The sequence below is a fragment of the Petaurus breviceps genome, unplaced genomic scaffold, assembly GCF_028583685.1.
Source record: "Petaurus breviceps papuanus isolate PSGF00001 unplaced genomic scaffold, PetGlider_PUasm1.0 98, whole genome shotgun sequence".
Taxonomy (NCBI): domain Eukaryota; kingdom Metazoa; phylum Chordata; class Mammalia; order Diprotodontia; family Petauridae; genus Petaurus; species Petaurus breviceps.
The window spans coordinates 31268429-31287045 of record NW_027187460.1 but is presented as its reverse complement, the minus strand read 5'-3'; the positions used below and the strand labels follow the sequence as shown (position 1 = coordinate 31287045).

The 18617-nt window shown below is 40.3% G+C and overlaps 1 protein-coding gene across 4 annotated transcripts in view; it reads right to left on the bottom strand.

Annotated features, from left to right (window-relative positions):
* The window catches only part of DERL1 (derlin 1), a 65055-nt gene that overhangs the window by 8667 nt on the left and 37771 nt on the right, over positions 1–18617 (bottom strand). The window contains exon 8 of one of the 4 annotated variants that reach the window (XM_069081056.1): positions 13407–14749. The exons of the other annotated variants lie outside the window; for them this stretch is intronic. Within the exon in view, the coding sequence (XP_068937157.1) occupies positions 14608–14749 (142 nt within the window). The 3' untranslated portion in view covers positions 13407–14607. Of the gene's footprint in view, positions 1–13406; positions 14750–18617 lie in introns of those variants that run through there. 4 annotated transcript variants of the gene reach the window in all.

Genomic DNA, 18617 nt, shown 5'->3' with positions numbered 1-18617 from the left:
GCAAAACCTTTTTAATTTAATATAATCAAAATTATCCATTTTACATCTAATAACGCTTCCTGTCTCTTGTTTGGTCATAAATTCTTCCCTTATCCATCAATCTGACAGGTAGACTATTCCTTGCTCTCCTAATTTGCTTATGGTATCACCTTTATGTCTAAATCACGCACCCATTTTGACCTTATCTTGGTATATGGTGCAAAATGTTGGTCTATTCCTAGTTTCTTCAAAACTGTTTTCCAGTTTTCCCAGCAGTTTTTGTCAAATAGTAAGCTCTTGTTCTAAAAGCTGGAGTCTTTGGCTTTTCAAACACTAGATTATTATGATCATTTACTGCTATGTCTTGTGAACCTAATCTATTCCATTGATATACTACCCTATTTCTTAGCCCATACCGGATAGTTTGGATGCTTACAGCTTTATAATACAGTTTGAGATCTGGTGTAGCCAGGACACCTTCTTTCACACTTGTTTTCATTAATTCCCTTGACATTCTTGGCCTTTTGTTCTTCCAAATTAATTTTGTTATTATTTTTCTAACTCTGTAAAATAATTTTTGGTAGTTTGAAGATTTTTATGAATTGATGCAGTGATTAGAACCAGGAGAACAACATACACAGTTAACAGCAATATTGTAAAGATAATCAACTGTGAAAGACTTAGTAACTGATCAATACAAGATTCACTATAACTCCAAAAGACTTATGATGAAAAACGCTACCCACCTCCAGGTAGATAACTGAGGGACTCAAGAGTGCAGAATAAAACTTTTTTTTCTTTATTTTTATTGACTTGGGGGGGGGGGGTGGGGGAGGGCAGGAGCACAGAATGGCTAATGCAGTTTTGCATGATTTCATACGTATGATGAGTATTATATTTCCTGCACTTTCAATGGGTGGGGAAAAATGGAGGGAGGGAAAGAATTTGGAACTGAAAATTTTGGTAAATTTAAAATTAAGAAGAAAAAGTTTAAGCCTCACATTCCCTGGGGTTTAGGTTTATAGAGAAAAATGTGCCCCCAGGTACTAGAAGGAAATGTTGTACTACTATAGTTACTAAATCTTCTCAGCAAATATCACTTTGTAAAAACTAATTGATACTAATTGTTTAATTTAATTGGGGGCACCAATCACTGGCACTTAATATTGGGCAGAACACACCAGAATCATCAGCTCAAGCTGATAGCATTAAAGAAAAATCACCCTTCAAGGATTTCTTTAGTCTTGTTCTGGGCCATTTGACTCATCAGTGTGTGATTTGGGATAAGGATCCTGAGAAACTGCAAAGGCAATATCATCTTATCCAGATCCTAGTGGTTATAATTTCCAGTTTCTAAGTCATTCTTTCTCAGAAAGTTCAGTATGTGGCTCACAGCCTCCCTCTCTTCCCCAATCCTAATTCTTATACTTGAGAACTTTCATTTACATGCTGATGTCTCCTCAAAAGGCCTTGCTTCCCAGTTCATTGACAACCTCAACACCCAGGTCTATACCTTCACTCCATGGTAGGTACACATAGGATGCTCATACCCTTAATCTAATCACCAACGTGTATTCTACCTCCACAACATTTCATGCCAATGTTGCTCCATCTGACCATAACCTCTTATCAATTTCTCCCCACACCTCAACCCCTCTCCCCCTTCACCAAACCTTTTCTTCATGATCTCCACAATCTCATCACTCTACCCTTCCCTACTTTCCCAGTCTCTGTTCTGACCTCAACTTCTGACCTTTACTCCCTTTAAAATCTTAACCCTACAGTTATCCAGTTCAACTTTACACTGTCCACTGCCCTTAAGTCCTTTTGCCCCCTTGACCTTTCACACATACCTTACCCAACTGGAATACTCCCACCATCTACCTAATTTGGTTCAACAGACATGACGTTGAACTCTGAAATAGGAAGTCATGCAACTGTGCTGAATAGGTCCACTGCAAGTAACTAGGATCTCACTGCTGCATACCAATCCCTTTACTCTTCCCTAATAGGCAGTTTATCTTATTCTCCTCAATTTTTATGGTGAAGTATAATTCAAGGTCTTCATTTCAGAGGATGAGGGTATGGGATGTTGTGTGAAGCTTAAGGAGAAACAAGAAGGTTTAGAACAGCTACCATTGAGAATGAAATAACGCATAAATCAGGGAGGACGAGAATAGAGATAGTATGTAAATGCTTGTTTAATCATTGAACTGAAGTAAATCAGCACCTAACAAAGTGATCCACACACAGTAGGTGCTTAATATTTATTCAAGTGAATTGACACAAGAGTACCTTTCTCCTTTTTTTTTTTTTGTTATGAGCAATCGGGGTTAAGTAACTTGCTCAAGGTTACACGGCCAGTTATTTCTGGGTGGGTGCTAAGTGTCTGAGCCCGGATTCGATCCCCAGGTCATCCCGACACTGGAGCCGGTGCTCTTACTCGCTGTGCTACCTGGCCGCCCCTAAACAATTGGGGTTAAGTAACTTGCTCAGGGTTACACGGCCAGTTATTTCTGGGTGTGGTGCTGAGTGTCGGAGCCCGGATTCGATCCCCAGGTCATCCCGACACTGGAGCCAGTGCTCTTACTCGCTGAGCCACCTGGCCGCCCCTCTCCTTCCTTCTTTCTGCCTCCTGGCTTTCTTTAAGTTTCAGCTAAAACCTTCCCTTCTACAGGAAGTCTTTCCTGGTTCCTTCTCGATTCTAGCGCCTTCTCTCTACTGATCACCTCCAATGTACCTTGCACATAGCACGTTTGTATATAGTTGTTTGCACATTGTCTCTTCCATTAGACTACGAACTCCTTGAGAGCAGGGACTGTCTTTTACCTTTCTTCACATCCCCAGAGCTTAGTACAACTGACACACATACAGCAGAGGCTTAATAAATGTGGATTGCTTGAGAATGCCAAGCAGTTATAGATATTCTTTGTTTCAAGCAGATTCTCCCTCCCTGCTCTCTTGCCTGTTGGGAAATGCAGAATAGCACAGAATCTTGCACAATACCTCTCCTTTTCTAAGTATTTCCTATGATAAGAATGTCAGACACATGAGCAAGGACCATCCATGTGCCTTGGAAAAAAATAATTATCCAGCAATGCAACCCAATGGAGCTGGTTTCTGAGGAAATCACCATGACAGAAAAAGCATTCAGTATGAGCTATTGAGAACAGGTGAAGCATACACTACAAATGTCTGGAGATACTGCTTTACATTCCTCATTAACAACTCAGCTCAAACACTAATTGCCTACCAAGTTCAAAGCACTGTGCTAAGCAATGGGGTTTCAAGGCAAACAGTACCTATTCTTGAGTTTACAATCTTTTTTTTTTTTTGCTTTTTGGAGGGCAGTTGGGGTTAAGTGACTTGCCCAAGGTCACACAGCTTGAGTTTACATTTTACTGGGAAGATATTGTGTACATTGGTAACTAATCACACAGGACAACTTGAAGAGAAAGAAGGCGCTACTAATGGAAGGGGAGGAGGAAAATCAGGAAAAGCTTAAGGCAGGAGGACATAACTGAACAGATACTTAAAGAAAGCCCTGTTGAAGGGGGAATAGGGGAAGATATGGGAGAGAACAGACTGGGGGAGGGGATATTCAGTGGGAATGCTGTTTTGGGGTGGTGGGTAGGGAAAATTGGGGAGAAAATGTGTAACTCAAAATCATGTGGAAATGAGTGATGTAAACTAAAAAAATAAAAAAAGAGACAAAGCCCTTCCATGATGCACAGGGAAGAAGGGAGTGAATCCTAGGCACGGTGGACAGATTGTAGAAATGGGAGATGAAAGCTTGAGTTCAGGGAACAGTAATAGACACAACACCAGAAATGTCAAGTGTGGGAACAGAGGAGAATTCTTAAGTTAAGTCCACAAAATGAAGTTGAAGACAGATTGTGAAAGGTTTTAAATGCCAGGTGAGGAGTTTACATTTCTATACTGGAAGCAATGGGGAACCACCAAAGATCATTGAAAACGGAAGTAAATCAGACCTGTACCTTAAAATAAATTGTCCTGGAAGCTGTGTGGAGGATGCATTGGAGAAAGGAAAGACCTAAAAATGAGGCTGTCGTAGTTCAGACACCAAGTGATGAGGGCCTGAGTTAATGGAAAGTAGTTGAACATGAGAAATGTGGACATAGAACTGGTAAGACTTGGCAACTAATTTGAATATGGGAAATTAAAGAAAGAATCCAGAATGACCCATAGGTTGGGAACCTGAATGACTAGCATAGTGGTGCCATTCATAGAAAGAGTAGAAGAGAGGTAGGTTTAAGAGAAATGATTACATTTTTTTTAAGCAATTGGGGTTAAGTAACTTGCTCAAGGTTACATGGCCAGGTGTTTCTGGGTGGGTGCTAAGTGTCGGAGCCTGGATTTGATCCCCAGGTCATCCCAACACTGGAGCCGGTGCTTTTACTCGCTGTGCTACCTGGCCGCCCCAAAATGATTACATTTTAAACTTACTGAGTTTTGAGTTGCTTAATGCATCCAGCAGGTAGCTCAGGAGAGAAATACGGTTAAATGTATACAGTATTTATCTGCATAGATATAACTCAACCCTTTGGAGATCACCAAAAAAGTGTAGGAAAGCAGAAGGCCCAGGATTTATTATGGAAGCTACATTCCCTGAAGCAAAGGTGGTGATGGTCACTAGAAGCACCAGCTGCATATACCAAGTGGAATTATTCATCAAAGGAGAGGAATTAGGGAAAAGTCATTGCCTTTAAGATGATGAGACTTACTTAAAGAAGGTACAAAAGTGTATAGATAAGCAGGTATGGCATAGTAGAAATAGGACTGGATCATAAGACCTGGGTTCAAATCTTTGACTCTGCTACTTGAGAGGTAGCTAGGTGGTTCAAAGAATAGAGCTCTGATCCTGGATTGTGAAAGACCTGAGTTCATATGCTCAAAGGGCTATCAAACTATGCACACCCTTTGACCTAACAATACCACTACTAGGTCTATATCCTAAAGAGATCAAAAGAAAGGACCTACTTGCACAAAAGCATTTATAGCAGCTGTTTTCATGGTGGCAAAGAATTTGAAATTGAGGGGATGCCCATCAAATGGTGAATGACTGAACAAGTTGTGGTATATGAATGTAATGGAATACTATTGTGCTACAGGAGAAGATTTCTGGAAAAATTTGGGAAGATTTACATAAACTTGCAAAGTGAAATGAGCAAAACCATGAGAACACTGTACGCAGTAGTAACAATATTAGATGATGAAGAGCTGTGAATGACTTAGCTATTCTCAACGATGGTCCAAGACAATTCTGAAGGACTAATGATGAAAATTTCATCCACCTCCAGAGAAAGAACTAATGGAGTCTCAATGCAGATTGAAGAATGCCTTTTTTTAACTTGCTTTATTATTTTTGGGGTTTTTTTTGGTCTGTTTTCTTTTGCAACATGGCTAATATGGAAATGTTTTGCATGACTGAACATGTATAATCTACCTCAAATTGCTTGCCTTCTCAACAAGGGGAGAGGGAGAAGAGAATATGGAACTCAAAAATTTTCAATAAGAACACTAAAAAATTTTGTTCATGTGTAATTGAGAAAAATTTTTTAAATTAAATTTTAAAAAAGACCTGAGTTCAAATCCAGCCTTAAGACACTTAGCATTGGCACTTCTTAAGGCCAGCCATGTAACCTGAGTTTTATCAACTACAAAATTGGGATTATAACAACACTTACCTTGCAGGGTTGTTGTGAGGATGCAATAAGATATTTGTAAAACACTTGGTATAGTGCCTGGCACATAGTAGGTGCTACATAAATGTGAGCTATTATTATTACCTTGGACAAGTCACTTGCCTGCTCAGTTTCCTCCTTTGAGGAAGCTGAACTATCTCATTTCCCTTTTAAGTCTAAATCTTTTGATCTTATGGAGTCTCAGACATACTAAATGAAGTTGAGTAAATCTCTTTTAATCTCTATATTTCTCCTAAGATAAAACCAGAGTTAGAGTTTCCATTTCTTCCAGTATAATTCCTTATCTTTTCCCCAAAACCCACGCCACCTCCAAACTTTCCTATTTTTGTTATAAGCACCACCATCCTTCCAGTCACCCAAGTTTGCAGCCCTTCGTCATTCTTAACTCCTCACCTCTCTCACCTTCCATATCCAATCAGTTGCCAAGCCTTTCTTTTTCCACACCTCTCACATCTATTCAATTCTCTCAACCCATAATCCCTAATTCAGATTCATTCTAATTGATCTCCCTGCCTAAGTCTCTCCCATCCAATCCACCTTTCACAAAACTGCCAGTGATTTTCCTGAAGAACAGATTTGACCATATCCTTTCCCCCCTACTCAATAAACTCCAGTGGTTTCCTATTATTTCTATAATCACAGATAAACTGTTCTTTAAGACAATTAAAGTTCTTTACCTCTGAGGTACCACCTCACACCCATCAGATTGTCTAATCAGACAGAAAAGGAAAATGATAAATGGAGGGGTTGTGGAAAAATCAGAACACTAATGCACTATTGGTGTAGTTGTGAATTGATTCAACCATTCTGGAGAGCAATTTGGAACTATGACCAAAGGGCTATAAAACTGTGTGTACCCTTTAACCCAGCAATAAATACTAAATGACTAAAATGAAACAATATTTTGCATATTGCACATGCATAAACTGTCGTACTGTTTACCTTCTTGGGAAGGGGAGGAAGAGAGAGAATTTAGAATTACAATTTTTTATTATTAAATTATTTATTTTTAATTTTCAACATTCACTTCTGTAAGTTTTAAATTTTCTCCCCACCCCCCAAGATGGCTTGCAATCTGATATGGGCTCAACACATACATTTCTATTAATCAAATTTTCACATTAGTCATGTTGTATAGAAGAATTATAACAAATGGGAAAAAACATGAAAAAGAAAAAATAAAACAAAACAAAAAATAAAATAGTCTGCTTTGTTCTGCATTCCAACCCCATAGCTTTTTCTCTGGATGTGGCTGGCATTTTCCATCATATGTCCTTTGTAGAATTGTTTAGTTTCTTGCATTGCTGAGAAAGGCTAAGTCTATCAAAATCAGTCCTTGCACACTGTGGCTGTTACTATATACAATGGTCTCCCGGTTCTGCTGCCCTCACTCAGTATCAGTTCATATAAGTCTTTCAAATTTTCTCTAAAGTCCACCTGTTCATCATTTCTTAAAGCACAACAGTATTCCATTACATTCATATACCACAACTTGTTTAACCATTCCCTAATTGATGGGTATCCCCTCGATATCTGGTTCTTGGCCACCACAAAAAGAGATGCTATGCCTATTTTTGTACATGTGGATCCTTTTCCCATTTTTATGATCTCTTGGGATACAGCTCTAGAAGTGCTATTGCTGGGTCAAAAGGTATAAACACTTTTATAGACCCTTTGAGCACAGGAACTCAAATTTTTAAAAAATGAATGTTAATTGTCTTTTACATGTAATTGAGGAAAAAATATAAATTTTTTAAAAGAAAAAGCTCTTTACAACCTGGTCCTATCTTACCTGATGCATCACTCCCCTCCTATGCCCCAGGCATAATGGCCCTCTTGCTGTTCCTCACATGTGACACTCCATTTCTGTGGCTTTGTAATTCCTGTCCTCCTTTCAAGACTCCACTCAAGCATCACCTAGTACATAAAGCCTTTCTTTGTCTACCCAGCTGTTAGTACTACCCCCTTCAAAGCTACCAAATATCTGCTTTGTTTTTATCAATGAGTTAAATCAGTCAATACATTAAGCACTCACTGTGTCACAGGGACTTTGCTCACAGTAGGGATACAAAGAAAGGCCAAAACCCGGTACCTGCTATTAGAATGCAGGTTCCTCGAAGGGAGGAACTCTTTCAGTACCTAACACATAGTAGGTGATTGAGAAATAGTTAACTGACTGTAAAATGGGGGCACAGATACTTCATGGGGTTTCTGTGAGAATCAAAGAAGGTATATAAAGCACTTTGTAAACTATAAAGTATTATTTGTCAGCTGTTAATAGCAAACCATGTTCCTACCTTTTTTTCCCCAAAGCCTGTGTCAGACTTATACCAGGAAGCCTTCCTACACTGATTTATCCCAAATCCGTGTTGGTATAAGTGATTTCAGCAATTCATCTTAGGAATCAGTTGATAGTACATATGCATACATATACACACACATACATAAACCTTCTGTTCTTGTAAATGTTACATTTTTTTATGGTAAATTCCTAGAAGGCAGGGACTTGTTTTATCTCTAGAGATGCTCAACATAGAATCACACATTACACCACATGGAAACTGAAGATCAGAGGATCATGGCTGTGGAGCCCAAAGAAACCAGAGTCCTACTTACTCACTTTATATTTTTTTCAGGCCCAGAAAGTATAAGTGACTTTTCCCATGGGCACACAACTAATAAGGGCCGGGGGAAGAGGGAGATTTAGAAAGAGATTCCAAGTCCAATACTGTCTCCACTATACCAAGTTCATATAGGTTATATCCCTTCATTTTACAGACGAGTTTCAGTGAACTTAAGTGATCTGCCCATGGTCACACAGATGCTAAAAGAATCAAAACTAGAACCCATGCCTCAACTCTTCGTCCAAATACTTTCCCCTGAACCATGGGTGCTACAGAACCCCATACCAAAAAGATATATTCTTACTTTGGTGCTAAAAACTTAAGTTCTCAGCAAACATCTCTCTGCTTTAGTGGTAATTTCAAAATGCCTGTTGGAAAATTCAACAGTTACTAACAATTGGCTGACCCTTGATTCTTTGGGAACAAAAAGGGATCTGGCACTAAAGCTAATGCCAGCAGATACATTTTCTTAGAATAAAGTCCAATGCTGTATTTTAAAATGACTAGTTAAGAAAGCCAATACTCCCAATGTTAATAACCTCCTTGGACCGAGGCTGTTCTCTGCAGGTCTGTCCCTTCATGTGGAATCAGATCAAGTTTAAAAAGTCAACCAACTGTAAGCCACATTTCATTCTTCTGAAAAAGCCAGATTCACAAAAAAGAATATTTGGGCAAAATGTGCATGGAACTTCAATTGTAAAGGAAGCAACCAATACTATAGTTCCAGAGCCAAAACTAGTCACTTTGGATCCTGTGAGAGTCAGGGGATTTGAGGGGTGATGGGGAAAGGGAAGACTGCCCCTGGTGGGGAGGAAAGAGAATCAATATGCACTAAATTTCAGCATCCTTAGGCAAAGACAGTTGTCTGTCACTGTTGAAGGAGATTAGGAACTCCTAAACCACTAATACCTTGCTTTATCAGCCTATCTTCAGCCATCAATGAATTTTGGCATTTGATGTTAACTCCTGGGTATTATTTGCAAAGGGCAGCATGAGATCATAGACAGAAACAGGTGACTTGGGTTCAGCCCCAGATTTGCTGGTCACTAGTTGTCTAAGCTTGGACATCATTTTCTGTCTCTGGATCTCTGTTTACTTCTTTGTAAAAAATGTTTGGGGGTTTCCCTCTGTATGGATGGTTAGGAAGGTCAAATTCTCCCGAGAGATTACAGATCTGATTTATGAAGTTCTAGACATAAACAGGCAGCAGCATATTACTAATAACAAAGAACAGTGTGTAACAGTGTACATGCTCAAAGACATGTATGACCAGAAAAGAAGGCAAGCCAGTCATGTAGCATGAATGACGGAACAGTGATGGGTCAGCCCATATGACCAATCTATACTGACCTGATAAAAGATGCAAAGGATGCCCCCAACATACCCAGTAGACCTATTGTAGATACTATAATACATGGAAGAACACAGACCAAAGGGCATGGATGAAAAGGTATAATCTACACTATGAGAGGGAGTACCCACCAAGTACGCAATTTAAGAAACAAAATGGCAGGGCAGGGGTGTTAGCCTAGATGATTTCTGAGGTCTCTTCTAGTTCTCAAGTCACAGGATAAAGGGGAAGATTTTGAAAAGGTTTGAAAGGATTTTGAAAGGGTAGTGAAAGACCTAAATTGCTAAGTGACTTGAATATTATCCTGTTTGACCTTGGCTTTATCCTGGCAGAATTGCGTAACTTCTCAACTCCTGTGCAAAACTTGCTAAGTGCCTACTTGCTAAACAGCTCTTCTCCATTTCTACTTATTCTGACTCCCTTCCCCCGCCAAAAAAAAATAGCAGCTGACATGATTTCCGCTGCTCTGATTAAAACACAGTTTAGCCCTACTAGCAGGGAGTAGGGAGCTAAAAGTATTTAGAGCAATCCAGATAACAAGGTAGTTAGCAGGGGTCAGGGATTCCCAATATTTTTATGCACTTGGACGTAAACTGTATTGTCAAGTGAGAGCAAAGGAGAGGGTCAGTAGTCATGGAATCTGAGCTGAAGAGACCACAGGGATCATTCAATCCAACTCTAGGGGATTATCACCACAGATTGAAGGCTAGGAGGTATCTTAGTGGTTCAGCTCATCCAACCTCCTCCTTTGACAGGTGAGGCAAAACTGAGGCCAACAGAGGTTAAGCAACCTTCCTGGGGCAGTAAGTGGCAAGGCCAGGATTTGAACCCAGTTCCTCTGGCTCCAAATTCAGTGTTCTTTCCTGATGTGGAACTATTTCTGCAGAGCCTCCTACTGTTCAAGTGACTTTAAGTCTCTTTTAATGGGTTTTTAATTACTATTACTGTGCTACTCCAATTTATCTTCCTAACACTAGACTCTCAAGAGTCTCCTACTTGAACATTAGTTCACATTTATAGAGAACATTATAATTGCCAAAGCACTTTCCTCACCAGCCCACGAGGGAGGGAGCATCATGATGAGGCCCAGAGACATTGCTCACAAATGGTTAAACATCAAAGCAGGGGAATGAAGCCAAGTCTTTGGGCTAAAAGCCAAGTGCTCTAGTTGAGGTCCTCTTCCTTTACTCTCAGTAATTCAACAGGTCTAGCACCCTAAATAAAAAATCAACTTTCCAAAAACCTCTTACTGGCACAAAGAGAGAAAGCAACCCCAGAGGGAGATGGGAACTTGTTTCATTCTTAAAAGAGATACACTCCATACAATAACCTCGATACCACACTGTGGTCTTTCAGTAACACCAAGAGTCTGGCTACCATTATTAGGTCAATGAAAAATTTGGGGAAGAAAGGATTAGAATTCCAGCTGTGCTTACCTTTTTATTATTTTTTTTAAGCAACTGGGGTTAAGTAACTTGCCCAAGGTTACACAGCCAGTTTTTGTTGTGTGGGTGTTAAGTATCTGTCGGAACCCAACTCGGGTCCTCCTCGGGGCCAGCGCTCTTAGTCACTGCAGCCACCTAGCCGCCCCTGTGCTTACCTTTTTAACACTCCACTTTCCAGTAATTCAGTAAGCATACTGTACACAGGGTTTCCAGGGGTGAGGAATCTGCGGCCTCAAGGTCACATGTGGCCTTCTAGATCTTTGGATGCGGCCTTTTGACTGATTCCAAGTTTTACAGAACAAACCATTTTATTAAGGGGATTTTGTTCTGTGAAGTTTGGGGGCCACACAGGTTCCCCACCCCTGATTTAAACAATATGCTCTCCTGTATACTGTGGTCTATAGTAGAAAACCTGGAAGGCTGATTTATGTCTATGCTTGCGTTTCTAAAATGCATGCATTTAAGTATCACATACCACAGACACCTCCACCTGCTCACCATCTCTACCTATCAAAAAGCTATTTATTTTGAAATACCTAGTTCCAACAGCCCCACTCCTCCCTGACACTTTACCTACCAATTCCCTGGGTTATACAATTGATCTTCGTCTCTTCCAAAATACAAAGCATCCACTCCTATGTCCTATCCTTGCTGCTTTGTTTTATGCCTATCTTAATCCTCTATACAGCCATAAGGAACGCTAGGAAGCATGTTTCATGCACACATTGGAGCTCAACAGTCATTAAGAAGGCACATTTATGAAGCAGACATGCTCCCAGGTTCACGCTGTAGAGCTTCATTTTTCCATGAATTCTGGTGGATTTTGTCAGCTTGTTTTGTCACAGTAAACGGAAGTCGTTGGAAAGTGACTTGGGGGAGGGAGGGACGGACCTTACTCTGTCACTAGTTCACAAACTAAACATGCCCAAGAACCACTACCATATAAAGTATGTAACTTGATGACAGTGATACCTTGTGATAAAGAAAACCCACTATATTATAAGTACAAGTCTTCACTATCCGCAAAAACCAAGACAGGCATAGGAAGACAGCTGCTTTGGTCAGTCAGTCAACATTTATTAAGCTTTAGACATTTATTATTGCTACAGACATTGCCACTTAACTGTTCTGGATATACGACTGAGCATGTGCTGTCAAAGGCAGTCATTCATCAACAAAAGCAAGGCCATTGCCTCCCTGTCCGTAAAGTGCTTGGAGTCTGGTATCCAGCTATGGCAATGAGCTACCCATATGTCCTTCGTGGACCCCTCTGCAAAGGGCAAAGGCTAGGAGTACAGTCTGCAGCAATAGGGCATACGGAGTATGACGGTAATAAGTCCTAGGGGCTCAAACCCATGACTTCAGTCTCACAAGCATCACCCTAGAAAATGGTACTATTAAACAGACAGTACAAAAGTTTTGAGGAAACTTACAATGACATATAGACCTTCAAGTTGTAAAATTTATCATCTTTATGCCAACACAACGTTTGATTACATAAAGAAACATTCTCGATAGAAAAAGCATAGAGATTCCACTGCCATAGGCTTTAGTGAGCTGAACACATGTAAGCACTTTTAGTTAAGATCACTCCAGTCTCAAGCATAACAAGGGATCCTGAAAAGATCAATCAACTATATCTTCTTAGAAGTGTTTACGAGAGACAATGTTATGGTGAGCACAGTGCAGATCACTTGTGTAGTTTTAGAAACCACTGCAGTTGATCTTTAAACAGCTGGCGCTTAGCTCGCCATCAGGCTCCATTTTAAAAAGGAAAGTACGGAACCAGTATCAAAGACTACTCCAGGGATGCCCAAGTGCAGTGGTAGTACAGACAAAATATAATAGCTTATAATAGAATGGCTTCTAAAATTGTATAGGCAAACTTTATTTATGGCCAACAGCAGAATGTGTATGACACTAAATTTCAGATGCTCTCTGCCTAACTTTTTAAAAAATATAAATAAAAATGGAGGGGAGAGGCAGGTGTTAAGAAAGCAGTTGTAAATTTAGTATTGAAAATAAGGAACTTTTTTCCACCAACAAAGTCCTGAATAACAACACACATAACCATCCCTGAATCCCTTGTACATGCCTGTGTATGGAAAACCAAAATGCATCACTAGGGCCCAGAACAGTGCCTCTTTCAATGAGAATGAGGATCAGAAAGGTTTCAAAGCTAGTTCATCCTGACTCAAATTTGTGGAACTACATAAGGACACCATGGCAAAGTCAGCTGGCTTAAGACTAAGAACATATATTGAAAAAAGAAACATTTAGCTGTGTGAAACACTGTAGGCTTCGAAAGCTTTATTTGGTGACAAAACTTGCTCTGATGGCGAAAAAAAATAACCCATTTAGGAAAAAGATTTCCAAATTGTTTTGATTCACAGAAGTTATATACTCATGTCTCAGAATGACAAAAACAGAAACAATTCTAAATACACCTGATAACCCAAAATGTGTTTGCAATCCATTTGGGTCTTCTTGTGTTCACCTTGAAAAAATTTAACTTTTACTATATAATGCAGTTTGGGATCAATTCACATGTTTTATTTGGTTTTGTTTTTTAAAAAGGGGGAATCTGGCAAGCAACACTCTCCCATTCATAACCCATGATGGACAAGGTTGCTAATCCTAATACAAATCTGCATGGCTCAATGACTCAATAAAATGTCAAATGAAACATAAAAATATCTGAAATGTGGTGAATGGTCACAGGTGAGGTCTGGCTGCAGCTCTGCAGGAGCCCCCGAAGAGGGGGTCAGTGCTGGGCCTCTTCCAACACTCAACATGCTAAGAGTCAGGGCCAAAGTCAGCTTCTGTCCTTATCGCTTCCTCTGCTCTCAGCCAATCTTCTCCCCATCTTCTTTCTCAAATTCTTATGCCTTTCTTCCTTCCGCCACCACAGGCAAGGAAAACTGTCCTTCCACAACAGCTCCTGGCACTCAAGCCGACCTCAAGAGTCAGCATCATAAGGTAGGAGAGCTCACCATAAAGGCAGCATCACTAAATAAATGACCTTCTCTAAATTTCAAAGGGTGATGGCATTTTTGGAGGGGTGGGGAGAGGAGCGGGGGAGTGGGGGAAGGTTTTCCTTAGAATCAGTCTTTTGACAAAGTTTTGGATAAGCCACAGAAACAAAAATCTACAGAGCTATTCAAACTCAGACCAGAGTACTCACTGTTAAAAAAAGGGGGAAGGGGAAGAAAAGACACAAAAAACAGCAGCTGGTTTTGAAAGATGCAGAGTTGATGTTTCTTTCTTCAGAGTAGTAAAGAGTAGAGCGCGATCACTAATTTGGAGGGAAATTTAACATCTTTCTTCGGGACTTTTAACAATATGTCTTGTACTGAAAAAAATAACATTCTGCAGGGGCCAGATCCACCAGCATTAGATAAAACACAGGTCTTAAGCACAACCCACACCAGGAAGAATCCTGAACTGCCCAAGATCACTGTTTGCTGACACCAATGAGTTTTTCACTGATCTCCTAGTCGGAAGCCCTGGCCCCAGTTGTGCCGACCACCTCCACCAAGCTGATGTTCTGCAGCCCGCCGCATGCTTGCAGGCGGAACACCAAATCCAGAGACGTTTCCTCTCCTACTAGGAAGCCAGCGGTACCTGGAACAGGGAAGGAAGGGGGAGAAGAAGAGGGAAGAAGGGAAAAAAAGATGAATTTCCACATAACTGAAGCCTTAAATTCACACCTCTAAAAGATAAATTCTTCCTCAGTTTCAGAATATAAAAATAACAACTCATCCTTATGTGGCACTTTCCTCACAAATTTTTCACAGCAGCCTCTTTCTCAATTAAGTACTAGGAAGCATATCACTGTTGGATTTAGGGAAGGGTTTTTATAAACTTCAATTACGTCACTGTAGTTGTTGCACCCAGACAAAAGGAATGCTAATTTTTTAAATCTTCCTTCAATGTAGTCTTTAGTCTTCTATTTTAGAGATGCACGAAATCTGCCTGGGATTCCTAATGCACAGAGTGGAGTTCCAATGCACCTGCCTGACATCCTGAGCCTGCCACAAGTGGGCAGACCTCACTGGACCTTTCCACCTAGCTCGGTACTCCATACTTTTAGGCACTACCTAAATGTTTACTGTGAACACAAAATAAAATAGAAACCAAGAGAGTAAATGATGTGGTTTAAAACATCCCTGAGCATCAGTTTCAGAATAGGTCTGCCACCTCCCAGCTGAGAAGTTGCTATACTAGAAAGTCATTTTTTACCATTTCAAGTTCAGCATAGTGAGAAAACAACTGTATAAGTGTGCTTAGATTTGCGCTATTCTGGTCAAGATGTATTATTAAGGTTGGGGGGGGCGGAGGAGGGGGACAAAGAAGAGAGCCGAATCAGCTTCAAGCTAGAGGGACACTACTTAATAAAAAAGCTATTAAAGGTATAGAGTCATATCCTGAGTGGAATCTAGCTTAACTGTGCTACAGAAAAGGGCACAGCCCCCAGGGGCCCTCTCCTTTGCACAGTGCCAAATCCTACCCATCATTGGAGGCCTAGCTCCAAAGCCAATCCCTCCACAACAAAGCTTTTACCTAGCCTACCCTGAGTGTTCCCTTCTCCCTGAACTCCTTTTCTAGTTATTCTTATCTGGCTCTTTTATTACCAGCTGATCTTATGTTGTTCTCCTGTAGCTTCATGTGCGGTTTGTGCCCCCAACAAAAAAGGGAAAGTTTTCTTAAAGACCTTTACCCCTACTTTTTTTTTATCTAACATGGTCACTTAATCAGTACTCATTAAATAATTCCTGATTTGAACCTAGAACAATGGCTGAAAATTACAAAAACAATACAGGTAAGGATTGGTTGATAAATCATGCTCTCCTCATGGACAATTTGGAGAAACAGGGGAGTTAAGTGACTATGTGGTGGATTCGGGTTGCATAACTGAACCCAAATAGTAGACATTAAAGGGGTGATACTGACTTGCTCAGAAATCTCAAGCAGACAGGACATCATGGACCCCATGCTATTCAACATTCCTATCACTCAGATGGCATCCCTATCAAACCTGCAGGTGACACAAGGCAGAAGGACACATGACATCATGGATGACTGTTAAAAACAGATGTCTCCACAAACCAAGGCCAAACTAAGATGAAAAAAGTCAGTGATAAACATACACTATACTTAGGGTCAAAAAACCAACTTCACAAGTAAAGAACAGGGAGATACCACAAAACATTAGTTTTTCTGAAGAATACCTGGGGGTTTTAGTGAACTGCAAATTTAAAATAAGTCTTAAAATTCTGCAATAGGCCAGCCAAAAAAGCTAACAGCATCCATGATGGGGGAGGTGATAGGATAGATACAACCAACTACTTCATGTAGTGGTCAGTTCTGGGTACCACATTTAAGAAATATACTGACAGGGCAGCTAGGTGGAACAATGAGTAAAAGCACTGGCCCCAGAGTCAGGAGGACCTGAGTTCGGTTCCAGCCTCAGACACTTAACACCCACACAAAAAAACTAGCCGTGTAACATTAGGCAAGTTACTTAACCCCAATTGCCCTCCAAGAAAAAAAAAAAGGGCAAAAAAAAAAAAAAAAGAAATATTGACAAGCTAGAGAGTAACAACTTGTAGATGTTCAGCCTGGAGAAGATAAGACTTGGCACAGGAAGAGGTCAAGCTAACTGTCTTCATGTGGGCTGAAAGCCTCTCATGTGGAAGGATTAATCTTGCTGTATGTGGCCCCAGACAGCAGAACCAGGAGCAATGCACAAGAGAGGAAGAACTTTCAAACGATCAAAACTGTCCAAAAGTGGCCCAGGGAGGTACATATGTGGCCGCCCCTTCACCTGGGGTTTTCACTGGTCAGAAAGGTCAGAGGTACGGGCTGGACTGGATAGCCTCTGAAACTTCTTCTAACTCTCTTGATTCTGGTGATAACCACTCTGGGTCTTAGAAATGAAACATGATTTTATTTCCCCTGACATGAATATCACCTCTCATGGCGTTGTTTTCTTTCTTGAGAAGCACAATGAATCACTCTTCATCAGAAAAAAAGTAACTAAAGGAGCATATCTAACATTACCCCTCTGGGATTTCATTTTAAAATGGAATGCCAAAAACACTGCCACATCTTAGCGTTCTAACACTGACATTTCCCCTCTTTAAACAAATAAATATTGAATATTAAATTAAAGTACATTTTCAAAGCCTCTTATTCAACATTATGATGACTGGTTCTAACATTACAATATTCCTACAAAAAAAAGACACCACACTAAGGGCAATTTTGCTTTGCTGCTGTAAGACAATACTGAAGCTGTTTCCACTGCTCAAACATATTACAGGGAAATTAAATGCAAGTAATTAGTATAAAAAGACACCCAATTATACATAATCAACAAAAATTTATGGTAATTTTGAAGCAGTTATTGCTTTTGCAATGAACATATTTTAAGTTACATTGTGTAATGTGATCATCTTAACAAAATTCAGCAGAAAGGATTCCACCAGCCAAGAAGCTCCAGAAGAAAGCAGGGGTTGTGGTGCCATTAGAAATCACAGAACTGTCTATCTCTGCACACTAAAAATCACAGATCTAATGTATACTGTTGCATTCAGTGCCCCAGGATCTATGGAGCCAGTGGGGAGGGAGAAGAAGCTACCTGCTTCCTCCAAAGGAGGCAGAGACCAAACTATAGCTGATTTTGTTAATACAATTATCTTGCGCAACCAGAGATGTGAACCAGAGATGAAAATGTTATTTGGCTGGTGCGCCCTATGATCATTTAAAAAGTAGGTTTGTCATTTGTGTTCAGAGACTAGAAGCAACAGAGTTCAAAAAAGAACTAAGTCCCTTTTGTGCCTCTGGCCTCCAACCTCTATACCCTTCTCCCAACCACAGCCCCCTGCTCACAAACACAGCCAAGGCTTTTCCTAAACTGTCAGGAAACTGTCTCCCTCTCTTGTCAGTTATGGGAATCAGGACAGCAAATCAGCCAAACTGACAGGGTAAGAAAACGGTTTAAAAAGTAAAAAGCACAATCTAGACACAAGTTGTTAGGATTTCAAAACATTTTTGTGTTTCAGACGTGAGATCAGACATGACTGCCAACCAGGCTTTGGGCATCCAGATGGCTCTGTGGCTGACCCATTCTTAACAGGCTTTTGCTTCCTTCCTCGGATGGTCACAGGAAACCCATTGGATTAGACCTTCTGAAACCACTGGGCCCAACCCCCTCATTTTATAAACCAGGGAATTTAGGCACAGAGAGGTTAATGGACTTGATCAACAGAAAAGCAGAGTCAAGATCAGAACTAAAGTCCTCTGACTCCTTCCCCATTCTTATGCCTGAATTTATGAGGGTATTTTCTTTTTGTCTCCTTTCTAGTCAACTAGAATCATATAAGAGCTCACAAGACCAAAGACTGAGAGCTGGAACAGAACTTAAAAGAGTCTCATTCAATCCTCCACCTTCATTTTACAAACGAGGAAACTGAGGCTCAGAAGTGAA